Raw genomic sequence first — 12,281 nt, forward strand, 5'->3', positions numbered from 1 at the left:
ATTCACACCCTCTTCCCCCCCGTCTACCACACCCCTAATCCCTAAACGAAACCAACCCCACCTCCCTCCCCTCCTCATCCAATTCCACCACAACCGGCTGCTCATCCTCCTCCTCCTCACTATCCACCACGTCCCCACCGCCACCACCGCCCTCCCCCTCCGGCTCATCCCGCCTCCTCAACTCCCACCCCTTCCTTCCCAACCACGCCTCCAGCTCCCCAAACACGCCCCCAACCGCCTCCTGCTCAGGCGTGACGCGACCGCCCAACCCCGCAAGCAGCCCATCCAACCGCGCCTTGTACTCCGCCAGCACCAGACGGAGTTTCCCCCAGTACAGCGGCTTGTACTGAAAAATCGGCCTCTCACAACTAGGACCATCTCCGCCATCCGCCCCATTCACCTCAGAACCGGCGGCGGTGGCAGCGGTAACAGGAGCGAAGTAGTGCTCGGTGTAGAAGAGCTGGGCGTGGAGGGTGCGCAGGAGGCGGCTGGCGAGGCGCGGGTGGGACAGGGCGAGGGCGTAGGCGCGCAGGACGAACTTGAGGACTAGGCTCCACCACTGCTCGAGGCAGGCCGGGTTGCTGAGGTGCGTGCCGGTGAGGAAGGTGAACTGCAGCTCGGCGAGGAGGGCTTGTTCGGGGGTGGTTAGGTTGGGGTCGGTGTTGGGGTTGGTGTTGGTGTTGGTGTTGCGGGTTAGGAAGGCTTGGATGCGGGAGGAGGTGTCGGCGACGCGGGCTTTGGCGGAGCCCTGGTCGAGGACTTGGAGGTCGCGGAAGTCTTGGGCGAAGAGGAAGTTCAGCTCGTTGTTGGTGTTGGGGGAGGTGCCTTTGGTAGAGTCCATGGAATCGGTGAGATACTCCTGGATGTTTTGTTTGCCGGTGATCCTGCTGAGAGAGTGGATTGATATGGCGCTGGTCAAGATGCCCCAGAGGCGGCTAGGAGATCGCGCCCAGTCGGGGAGTGCGCCGTCTTTGGGCCCTGGTGCTTGGTGTCCTTGGCCATGGAGCGTATATGGCTGTAGCGTTGGGTAGATAGAGTCCATTCGGCTCCTCTCATTGAATGGTCCTGGCTGGCCCCTGGGCTCTCCCATTGTCTCGCCCTGTCTATTCCACTCCTTGGTGCGTATTTGCCCTTGGTCTTTGGTGATGAACCAATAGCCACACCGAGAGAAGCTGCCGGGGTGCTGAACCCAGAGAAAATGGACACCCGATGGAATGTCACGGAACCCCTGGAGGCTCTTGCTGGTGGTCATTGCCATAGTATCGAGCCCAATGACAAAGTCATTCGGTAGTCCCAAGGTCCTAAAGACATCTCCCTTGTCGAGATAACCCGGCCGTGGCTGGACATCGACCGTCTCCTCATCGCCCTCATATTCCAATTCTAGCATGATTGGAAATCCCTTATACACTGCATCGGCCGAGGGACCTCCTCGCTATATACAGTGGACGCCTCTTGAGGACAGCCCTGGTTTCCTGTGCTGTATGCTCTATGCGGCGGGCTTGCTTCCCGTCGAAGCACGAGATCCGGTGGCCACGTTGTCCGAGTTATTTTGATATTGGCGAACGGAAACTAGTTCTGGCACTCTGAAGCCGTCACTCAGACCGCCTAGACGGGTGATCGAGAAAGCGCAGGTACCTATCGGTGTCTGTGATTGATCGTTGGCGGGGAACTGTGGTGCCCCACTTACGGCCTTTAGTTCCTGCAGAAGTAGAAAATAAAACGTCGTTACAAATCAAAGGACAGGTTACTGCCGAGTGAAGACCTCGTGCAGGAAGACAAATCCCTCTACCTCATTAGCCCCCAAAATCATGACAAACCTTTACTCAGTACAGTTAGCAGAGTATAGCCACTGCGCTGGAAGGAGGAGGTTGAAAGTTAGCCGGCACGGCCCGGGATACCACCGTCAATCCCGTCAAACCCCAGGAAAGCACAGTGCGTATCAGGACCTATACATCCTACGTCACAACAATCCCGGTACTTTTGGAGTGTGCCCTGTCCGATCGAATATGTGGGAGAATAATCCATGACAACCCACAGAAATAGAGTCTCGGGACTCGGTTAGTGTTTGTGTTACAGTATTATCGGAAAGTCTCGAGGCGAGGCAACCGAGAACGGGACATTCCGTGTCTTTGCCTGAGGCTTGAGGGCCCTGTATGTACGTCTTCCACAGTGCATCTTGGCAGTGTAGTCACTGTACCACAACTCACGACGCACATGATGTGCACGAGTTAGCGTCCTCGCTTCATCTATTTAGGATTCCACGGACGTGCTGCATATGCACTTCGGGATCAGACGACGCACATGGCAGGGTACGGGATGGTAGAAGCTGACCTCCTGGCATGTTCCTCCCGAACCCGACGGGTTAAATACTTCTAGGCAAGTGGGGGAGTTTAATGGTCAAACTGTTTTGCGATTCAATGGCTTACCTCCAACCGCCTGGATCATATCCCAGGGACAGCGACTTCATCCTTGCAACCCCCCGTTTCGCACCCTCGCTTGAGTTTGGCGACATCGCATATGCCCAGGATCGACCCGAGTCTCGGCAGCTCCCCACGGCCCGAACAAGATGAAACCCGACCTCCGCGTTACACATCCACCTCCGACCCCCTTGACAGGATCTCGACTCCCCCGTCGGTGTTACCAGGCCTGCACTTCGCCGCCCGAGTCCCGCCAAGCTTCTGCGCTTCTCATGACACGACAGGGCTGTCTGTGACACAACCAGCAGTGTGACACGAGAGAACCGCAAGCCAAGCCGTCCCTCTCCTGCTTCTTCTTCTCCCGGGGGGTTGCTCGCTGCCCCTTGCCGTTTTGCGCGCGGTTCACGGGCCCCGTCTCTCTCCATCCCGAAAGTGTGTGGTTACACAAAGCTAAGGCAAACAGGGGGGTTTTAGACCAACGCCCGTTGGCAAACAAGCCTTTTTTCCCGAGCTGCAGCAGCAGGCACCAAACAGAATGATGCGCATCCTCGTACAGCCGCGCGGTGGTGCGCCTGCAGAAAACCAACACACAAAAGGAACCCCGCCATCCGGGTAACCTGCCTGAATACAAAGGCGGCATTAGCATGAGACTTTGCGTGGTGCGGGAAACCACCTCCCCCTCTCTCCTCAACCTCCCCCCCCCCTGGTATGTACCCCACGTGGTGGGTGGTTTTGTCGGCACAGCCATCAAAGCAAGAACCAACGCACCACTCTGTGCAGGGCGGGATCGAAGTCGTTAGCTTCAGCCTAGTTTACCAAACCGCCGGGTCCTTTTGCTGGGCCGCACATGGGGTACATGCGCCGAACTAACAGGATCCCAGTGCCATGGCCGTGGGAGAGCGGAGGCCAAGATCTTTGTTAATTGCCTGATTGAGTAAAAAAAAAACCTTAAGCCGCATGCGAGCGAAGCAACGTCTATTGTAACACACACACACACACAACCCTCCCCACCACTTCCCTCCACACACGCCGTCTCATCCCTCCCCCCCATCCATGCCTTTTCTTCGATAACTGAGGCGCTGGGAACGTGTCACAACCCCCGATAGCATCCTTGTTTCACCGTCGTCGGTATCACATAAGGGTTCAGTCTCAACCCATCCCTGCAAGGTCACATTCATTGTCTTTCAGCAGAATAGTTCCGATGCAAGGGTGAACTTGCATGCACGTCAGTCACCCTGATGGGCGGGAAAATCCTCTTTCAAGTTTCGCAACGGCCGGTGGAGTATTGTCATGAGATGAGAGTTCATTTTAGCATGGCCGCAGCCCTTGTATTTGAAGGGGGTGAGCGCTGTGCTAACTATATTAACATCCCTCCCTCAGCCCTGTCCTTGTCGGGCAAAGGCAATGCAATTAGTTACAAGCTATGCGCTGACACCAAAACCACACACCCAACGCCTCTCCTTGCTTCATCGCCTCGTATCACAAAAAGGGAAGAACACAACACCCAACCCGCTGTTTGCAAGGGCCTGAAGGGCAAAAGTGATGGCTCTGTCCTTTTGTGTGTTCCTCTCCTAGCTTCGTAAGATCCCCCAGCCCCTGCCCCAAACCACCCCCTCCTAATGCCATGCATTACAACTCCGTGTTCTCTCTTTTGGGGTATATCCGACTGCCCTGAACCCATGGTGAAAGACAACTCAACCCATGCTCCCACGTTGAGCGATATGCACGCCTTTCCATGCCGACTCCATGCAATGTCGATGATAAAATGTCGGGAATCGAGATGCTAGAATGTGAGGAATAAAGAGGAATAAACGAAGGAGAAAAAAAAGAAAACAGGAAAAAAAAAAAAAAAAAAAAAAAAAAAAAGTGTAACCAAACATGTTGCTGTGATGCGACACATGGCCGCTGAATTTGGTGGGCACAATTACATTTTTTGTTACCCTCGTGTCGTATGTGGTGGTGTATTGTTCGCACGGAATATTTGAGCCAAAGAAGCAGAAGCCGTCATTTTATAGGTTGGTGAGGCATGCGGCCGGCATCTTTGCAGTTCACACTGCACCAAGGCCAATTAATGGCTCGGGGGTTGGCCGCCATTGTCTGCGGAGGGTTAGCAACACGGATTTTTATGGTAGCAGCAATGTCTCTCACTTACGTGGGTTGTACATCTGCTGGCCCGACTGGCCGTATGGTGATGCTGGCGAGTAACCGGGGTAACTATACTCGGGCATCTGCTGCTGCATGCCGGCTGGGGGCGGTCCCGCATATCGGGCGGTCTGATAGCCGATGGGAGGCAATTGGACGGTTCCTGAGCCAGGATAAGATGTTGGGGGCTGAGCAGCATCCACGCCAGCTTGCGGGTCGGCGCCTCCATTTTGGGCGGCAGCGGCAGCCGCTGCAGCAGCCGCCTGTCGCTGCCGGTCTTCTTCAGCGGCAGCCGCCTTGCGCGCCTCCTCTTCCTTCTTCTTGGCCTTCCACTCTCGGCGAATATCCTTGAACACTGGATAAAATCAACCGCATTAGCCAATTCGCACTTCGAATAGCGGTTGCCCGCTGTCTTGGGCTTGGGCGATCGACGTACGTTCAGGTGTTCGCTTGACACCATGAGCCTGCATTGTCACATGTGCATTGAGATGGTTTAGTGTGCCATAAGCCTTCTCACACCCGTTATGGCCGCACTTGTACATGCGTTCAATTTCCTCGAATCGCCTCCTGGGACGCTTGTGCTGCTGTGCGCCCGGAATAGGGACGAAGCTGTAGACCTGGGGCACGGTTAGCACCATGTCTAGCCAAACTTGAAAGAAAGCGAGGCTAGGCTTAGTGGGCCTGTGGGAAATGGGCAGCGGAAAAAACAGAGCACGCGTGCATATACACCTACTTGATGTTGGCGGCCAGGGGCAGCGGCGGCCGCGGGCGCCTGGTGGAAGATGTGGGTGCCGGTAATATGGGCCGGGTTGCTGGCCGTAACCGCCCCAGTCGGGGCGAGGCTGAGTGTACAAGCCTGGTGTACCCGGGTGCTGGTACCCTTGAGACATGTCTTGGGGCGGGGCGGCATAGGGAGGGTATTGGTTGTGTGTCGCGTAAGTCGGGCTGGCACCTGCAATGGATGGATCTATAGGCAGAGTGCTGTCAGACTTGGCCTGCTCCGGCTGGGGATTCTGATGGCTGCGCCCATCTGGCAGAGGCATGGACGGACTTGTTGGTGTTTGAGGCATCCCTCCGCCGCTCCCATTGGGATTGCTAGCGGGGTGGTAGGAGCGCTGCATCTCTGTGAAAGTGGCAGACCGTGAAGTGGTCGGGTACACGTTGTAATCCGAGGTGGGAGTGGCCGAGTTGGAGTAGCTGGCCGACCGCGCCTCTTGCTGTGTCGCGTATTGAGCAGCAGCAGACGCCGTATCTACAGGTTCCGCCTTAGACTGCGTGTCGCCGACGACACTAGGATGGGGCGAAGGCAAACCTGACTGCGAATACTCGGGGGCGGCGCGCTCCATAGAAGAGTCGAAGAGGTCGCCGGGAAATTCGAACGGGGGAATTCCAAAAGTCGAGAGGCTGGCTCGGATGCCAGTTGGGTGATAAGGGGGGATGGATGGATTGGTACTCAAAGCCCGTTGAGCGGCGCGTCAATGAAGTGCGCAGGCTAAGGTCGTGATGACGGATGAAGGATGTGAGAGAGAAGAGAGTGAAGCGCTACCAATGTTTCCTTGGCAATAATACACAACGATCGTGTAGTTTGGTCGGAAGAATGTGGAACGTCTGTTGAGGCGGGACCTTGGGTTTATTATTTGGAGTCCACGGCGGCGCAACCGCAGATGATTGTTGTGGGTGGAGGGGGGGGCGTGTGTGAAGGCTGGAAGTGGAGCGACCAGCACTAATTTAGTGCGTAGGCCTGAACAAGAATGGGCCGGGTCTTGCTGCTGGCTTGTGGCTTGTTGGGGTCGAGAAGCACACGCTGCAGAAGTCCTCGAAGCGATTTAGCGTGCACGCTAATGGGCTAGTCAAGCACCAGAGCCGCAGCGATGTAAAGTTTAGCTCCCGGGACCCGACAAAATGGTTGGAGACGTAGAGATCGCACCAAGCCCGCTGCTTCTTCGTGACAGTAGCCCTGGCAGAAATTAGATCCAGCCGTTGACGTGCCGTGTAAATGGATGCTTGATCTTAGAAAAGAATTCGTGAGGGTTAGGCCCGGGGAGGGAAAATTGAGTTTAGTGCGGGACCAAGGGGTGATTTTATAATCGGAGTGGGGGTGGGAAAGGGTGGAGGGAAATTGGGATGGGGTCGACACTCTGTCGCAGTGAGCAGGGAGGTCGTTTCGGCCTCCAGGCCCAGGGTTTGTGAATTCAAGTGCCCCACTGACCGTCACGCTTGCCCGCGCTGCTGAGGAGGGGCTGATTTCACGAGTGGAGCCTGCTGCCTTTTGCAAGGTTCGAGGTCCAACGAATGGGGAGGGTGCTGTGATAGCCAGCGCTGTTTTGAAAGGAGAAGAGAGAGTGATGGTTGAGACCAGGAATAACTCGGCGGGAAGAGGAGAATTGTTGCCGGGTTTCGAGACCCGGAGACTAAGTAACCTCCCACCCCAGTGATGTGCTGGTGGACTGTGCAAATCGGGCACATTGAATTCTCCGTCTCGACTAGGTGACTCTTCAATTCATGACGTCTCTGCCGTCATCAAAGCCAATATAGCAGGTCTAGATCAGATATAACCCCGGTGATGCCCTCATCAAATACGTAGTGCATTCCTCATTGTCTTGAGGTTTTGGTGCACAAACGGCCATGTCGATTAAGCATGACTGTCTTCTCAGAGAAGAATGCCTGCACCCGTCCATGCGGTTGGGATTTGCTGATTACCCAATGGCGCAAACCCCCCCTCACGCGTCGCCTAACGAGTTGCGAAATCCTAACGCATTCTGGCAACCCCACAGCCGATCGTTCCCATCCCGCTGGTTCCAGTCTCCAACTCATCCGGAAGTTTCCTTGGGTTTCCTCCTCCATTTCTTCACTCTGCTCTCCCACAAGCAAATGCGCGGCGCATTATCTGTCATGTAGATTTCTGTGTTCGCCAGCGCTCGGCAAACATCCTATGTGCTTTACTTTTTCCCTTTTCCTTTTGTCAGTTGTGGCGCACCCATCTTCCCACACACCACACCTGCCATCTTGCAACGAGGTGGGCTGCTGCTTGAGGAAATGTGGATAACCCACAAGTGGTTAGACCAATGGATCTGCATGGTACAATCTCAGCGGGGATGTCGCTGCTGCAACGCCACCCAGGCGGAACTGCCTGCCCAGAAGGACCTCCAAAATCCCCATATCTCCATTGACGCTCCACTCTGACTCGCGCGCGAACCTCGCGCAGTTGATGACCTAATGCGGAGCTGGCCATGTATCGGGCATCTATGTACTTGATACTGTGTCCATCCATACTGCAAGTATCGACGATAAGTGGAGAGAAAAATAGAATGGCCCGGTCTTCCGTTAGGGTCCCCAGCATTTATGCGACTTATCAGTTCAGACCCTGTGTAAGTAGCCCAAGTACAAGCCTGTTCTCGCGGAACCGGGTTTGTTGTTGTTCTCGCCTTGGGGTAAAAGCACGTCGTTCTCTCTCAGGAAAGGACTGTCACCTTGCGCCCGGGCCGTGCGTCTGATCCCCGCATCGAGAAAGCCCCCTACTCTCGAAGGGCAAAAAAGTCCAGGAGTGGCGGCTCGCAGGAGCTGGGGCGGGCGGATGGAGTGGCGAGGGGCAGGGAGATTGACTGGCTGGCGCGCGCAATGGAAACGGATGTTGCACTCAGGCTCTGTGGATCCTTTGACCGGGTCGGCTTGGACTTGGCCAACTGGGACCTCAGTGATGGGAATTATCAACAGGGGGTGACACACCCTGTAAAACACCGATCTCTCGTTACAAGAGGAAGAAGCAAAGTTTTCGGTGAGCGGTGGTGGCTGGAATGGTGGCGAGGTAGTTAGTGTATCCGCGGAGATTCTCCGACCAAAAGAAAAGTCCGCCGCTTCTAGGTAATTGTTATTAATTGTTGTGCTTGAAGACTCGAGACACTCAGAGGTATGGATGGGATCCCAGTGCATTTTCCCACAATACAGCCAGTACAGCTAGTGTTGTACTGTACGCCATCCAGGGCACAGTGCGAGGATCTGCGCAGTGCCTTTCCTCGCGTGGTCCGCCGTCTTGGGGACCCTGGTGCGGCTGGCTCGGTCACCCACCGCTGACCTGCACACAACCGACCAGGTTACTACAGATGCGAGGATGCGGGCGTCAACAACGCCAAGCTTGGGTTGGGATTACACTCGATAGAGGGGTGGGGGTAGTTCAAGCCCTTCTTTGAACTTTCGACACACCCTTGTTTCCATGTGGTAATTACCAACGTAACTCGGATCAGGGGCACCCCCAGCCAGAGCGGAAAAGGCAGGGCCAACGATGCACAGGCAGTGACAGACAAGTCCACCGCCATTTGCCCATCACTTGCAGCTCGTTCAGCAGCTCGAGTGCTTATCCTCCGTGCGCGGAAGGGTGAGGTGACAGACAAAACGAAAGCGAGCGTGAAAGCTCCGCGGGGGGCCGGAGCAAGTGACTGGTCGGATCTTGATCGGGGCAACGACAGCAGATCGACAAGTTGGAGTGGTACGTCTAGTTTAGGAACAAAGTTCCTCGTCGCTCAATTACGGTTAGTTACTTCAACCTTTGCATGGCGCGTTGACGAAGCAGAGAGAGCAAGTGAAGAAGTACGGTTGATTTAAAGTTTAGACGTCAGCGAATGCGGCGAGACTAAAATCAGCGCTGGCGCTTGAGGTTGGGGCTTGGATCCGAGAAAATCTGGGGAGTTGGGCCGAACTGGAGCCGGATGAAACTGATGGCGTTCTTCGCGAAACCACTTCGTTTGGCGCCGTCGCGAGCTTAAACGGCCCTCCGGTCCAGCAGGGAGTCTAGTGTCGATGATCAGCAGTCAGGGTCTAATTTCGTCAGTTCGTTAGCTCCCGTCCCGTCTGCGGCGGCGGGCTGGACCTGGTCAACCACTGGAAACGAGAAAAAAAAAACTAGCGAATTCCAAGGTATGTGGGAACGCAAGTTTTACATTCTGTACCAGGTATCCGGTTGTTTTCTTCTTTTCTTTTTCGGGGAAATGTAGCGGTAACATAGACAACGCATTTTCATTTCCGCATAGGGTTACCTCGCCCGCAGAAAGGGGGCAGCTTACCACAGGCATCGGCAAACAGCAATAAAAAAAAGAGAGGAAGGGTGGGAGGTCTGGAAAGGACAAGCCAGCATGCGCCTCTGGGTCTCCCGTGTTCGACCTGTTAGTCGGGGCGACCGCTTCATCGTCTAGCGGATACGGTTAGTTATCGCCTGAGCCGCTCCATGCCCTGTGCTCCTTCTCGGTGACCCGAAGATTCGGATGCACTAAAATCGCGCGACATGTCTAGGAGGGGCACAGTGTGCAACCACGACTAGGAGGGACAGCTAAGGCACATGTCGTGGCGGAAGAAGCGCAAAGGAGAGCCCTCGAGGTCCGCATCCGAAGGGGAGCATGCCCCCGGGGAGGGAGCGCACAGAAGGGTGTGTGAACCAAGCAAAGGCCAGTCTTCTGCCCGCTCGAGTTGGAAACATTGCCGTTGGGTGAGTTCCCAGTCCCTTGTCTCACCGATCAACGTTGCAGTGAGCCCGCCACGTGTTGGGCAGCACTAGCGGGCTCCCGCATGGGTTAGGGACTGGGCTTCCTCGGCTTCTTGTGCGACGTCTTATTCCAGGAAACTGGCAAGGTTGTGCTCGGTAAAAAGGAGAGAGAGTGTCGAGACAAAAACGCCGTCGAGCCGAGACTTTGCATCTGTATCTGATGCCCACTACTGGCCATGGGTCCGATTCGCCAGGAAGCTATCGATATATCGCCGTGTCCGGGTGACGGGTGGAATTTCTCTGCCACCAAAACAGAAGGAAAGGGGCGGGCCTAGGGCTCGGTAGAGTTGCTGATTGGCGGCTGCTGGTGTCACACCCTGGGTTGATGTGCATACTGGACTTTGTAATTCTCGATCTGTCGGTGACGGGTCGTGTCTCTCCTCTCTTGATGTGCCTGACTAACGCGGGCGCTTGTCAAGCCACAAGTACGTACTTTTCGAGTCTGACGATGGATGGAACATTCCCGACTTTGCCCCGGGCTCATTCTGACGTATGCCACAGGCGAAACCGAAAGGATCCTTTTTCTTTTTCTGAGCATCGCCGTCGACTGACCAGGGACGGCGAGCTGCCCATGCAGGACACGGCAGAAGATGCCTCCGTTGCCCCTTGTGGCTGCAGCGTGACGGACGGTTTTGATAGGACCGCGACTCTGTGAGGCGGCAATCGACCGAGTCTGGACAACTGCGAATTTTGCCCACATGACAGGGCATGTTGCGGTGAGCGGCCTTTCGGGCGAGGTTCTTGCCGCTGCAGCCGAGGGGCCCAGAGACAACAGAGTATGTCTGGTCGAGGCATGCTGCAAATACCTCCTTGCATCATCACCCAACGATTGGAAACGCGGAGGTCAAGCTGCCCCGTCGGGACGGATGGTCCTGCACCGCGAAGGGCCTGTCTCCACAGCGCGCGAGTGGGATCGGCTACCCGATAACGGGAAGCCGGCAAGCCAGGCAGAGACAATGTGTGAATGAATGCCTTGACAACTCGTCGGAACACACAACACGCGTGATGCGGAACCTCACCGTCCTGTGGAGAGAGTAAGGTCGGCAGGCACACAGGGTTACGGTATTTTTCCAAAATCGCCCTTACAGTGTTGGCAGAAACCAACACACAGTGCAACGGTAGGAAGGCTAAGCTGCCGAGAGAGGGGTGACGATGTTTTGTGCCAGACCTTAGCCTAGCCAAAACTATAATTCAGAACAGTGCAACTTCCCAGGTGCAGCGACGGAAACGCACGTGATAGGTAGGCGCATTTAGTTCTTTCTCTCTGGCAGGCAAAATACACCTTCTTCCATCGCTTCTTCCATATTTCGTCAGCAAGGCGACACCCATTTTTTGACCCAGGACGCAAGACGCATGACCCCTTCGGTCCACGGGTGGTGGGCTGTCGGCTTCGTCGGCAAATGACAGGGCTGCTTTTTCGCGTATTCGTATGTATCGGAGGCAGCGCCGTTGCTATCTTTGGGAGACCCGTCATGCATTGACGCAGCAGTCTCTCCTTTTGGAATTTGGATGGTAGCCCGAGGGAGGGGGAAGAGCCAAAGGGATGTGGGCGGGAAATTCAGCTTTGGGGAGCTTGGCCAGCCTCAACTGGGGATATCCTGGCCCCTGGGACTGCAGCACTGCGGCACGGCGCTTGATTCGACATGACGAGCGAAGGGACGCCATCACGGGCCACATCGGGCCCACCGCCCCTCGCTAACTTGGACGGTTTTGGGACATCTGACCATTTCCCGCTGCTCTGGATTCAAGACAACATCCGCAAATATCGACAGAGGGAGTGGAACCCGTCATGGCAGCTGAACGCGGCCACCTCGGCACCCGGCGACACCGCAGTTGTGCTGATCGCAACGAAGAGATACGATGATTTGGCTTTTGTGAGACACTGCACAGGGGCCGGCGTGGTTGTTGATTGTTCATCATCATCATCAGTCGTCACCGAGCCTTCAATGGGGCGAGAGTCGATGGTTAGTGAGGCTGGCACGAATTTGCCCCCGGCACCTGCAGCTCAGCTATCGGGCCCGAGGGCGAGCGAGACCCTTGAGATTTCGCTGTCATTTTCACTTGAAGGGAGAGGCAACATCAGGTTGGGCTCCCGATCGCGCCCCCCTCAACCCACTTGCATTTGCCCTGAGTGAGGCGAATTATCGCAGATTTCTAGATTATGCGGCTCGATATCCGGCCTAGCATCC

The 12,281-nt window shown here is 55.7% G+C and overlaps 3 protein-coding genes across 3 annotated transcripts; all 3 read right to left on the reverse strand.

Moving 5' to 3' along the window:
• Positions 1 to 34: 34 nt before the first annotated feature.
• Positions 35 to 1,387, reverse strand: CHGG_05542 (uncharacterized protein; the record flags this gene model as incomplete). Its single annotated transcript, XM_001221636.1, has 1 exon — positions 35 to 1,387. One exon carries the CDS (start codon positions 1,385 to 1,387, stop codon positions 35 to 37), a length of 1,353 nt encoding a protein of 450 aa, XP_001221637.1.
• A 3,098-nt stretch (positions 1,388 to 4,485) lies between these two features.
• On the reverse strand, positions 4,486 to 5,905 carry CHGG_05543 (uncharacterized protein; the record flags this gene model as incomplete). The annotated part of the gene is made up of 4 exons (XM_001221637.1): positions 4,486 to 4,514; positions 4,570 to 4,914; positions 4,996 to 5,208; positions 5,293 to 5,905. 4 exons carry the CDS (start codon positions 5,903 to 5,905, stop codon positions 4,486 to 4,488), a joined length of 1,200 nt encoding a protein of 399 aa, XP_001221638.1.
• A 2,011-nt stretch (positions 5,906 to 7,916) lies between these two features.
• CHGG_05544 (uncharacterized protein) lies at positions 7,917 to 8,872 on the reverse strand (the record flags this gene model as incomplete). Its single annotated transcript, XM_001221638.1, has 3 exons — positions 7,917 to 8,348; positions 8,526 to 8,631; positions 8,760 to 8,872. 3 exons carry the CDS (start codon positions 8,870 to 8,872, stop codon positions 7,917 to 7,919), a joined length of 651 nt encoding a protein of 216 aa, XP_001221639.1.
• Positions 8,873 to 12,281: the final 3,409 nt, after the last annotated feature.

The sequence above is a fragment of the Chaetomium globosum genome, genomic scaffold (genome assembly GCF_000143365.1).
Source record: "Chaetomium globosum CBS 148.51 scaffold_3 genomic scaffold, whole genome shotgun sequence".
Lineage (NCBI taxonomy): Eukaryota > Fungi > Ascomycota > Sordariomycetes > Sordariales > Chaetomiaceae > Chaetomium > Chaetomium globosum.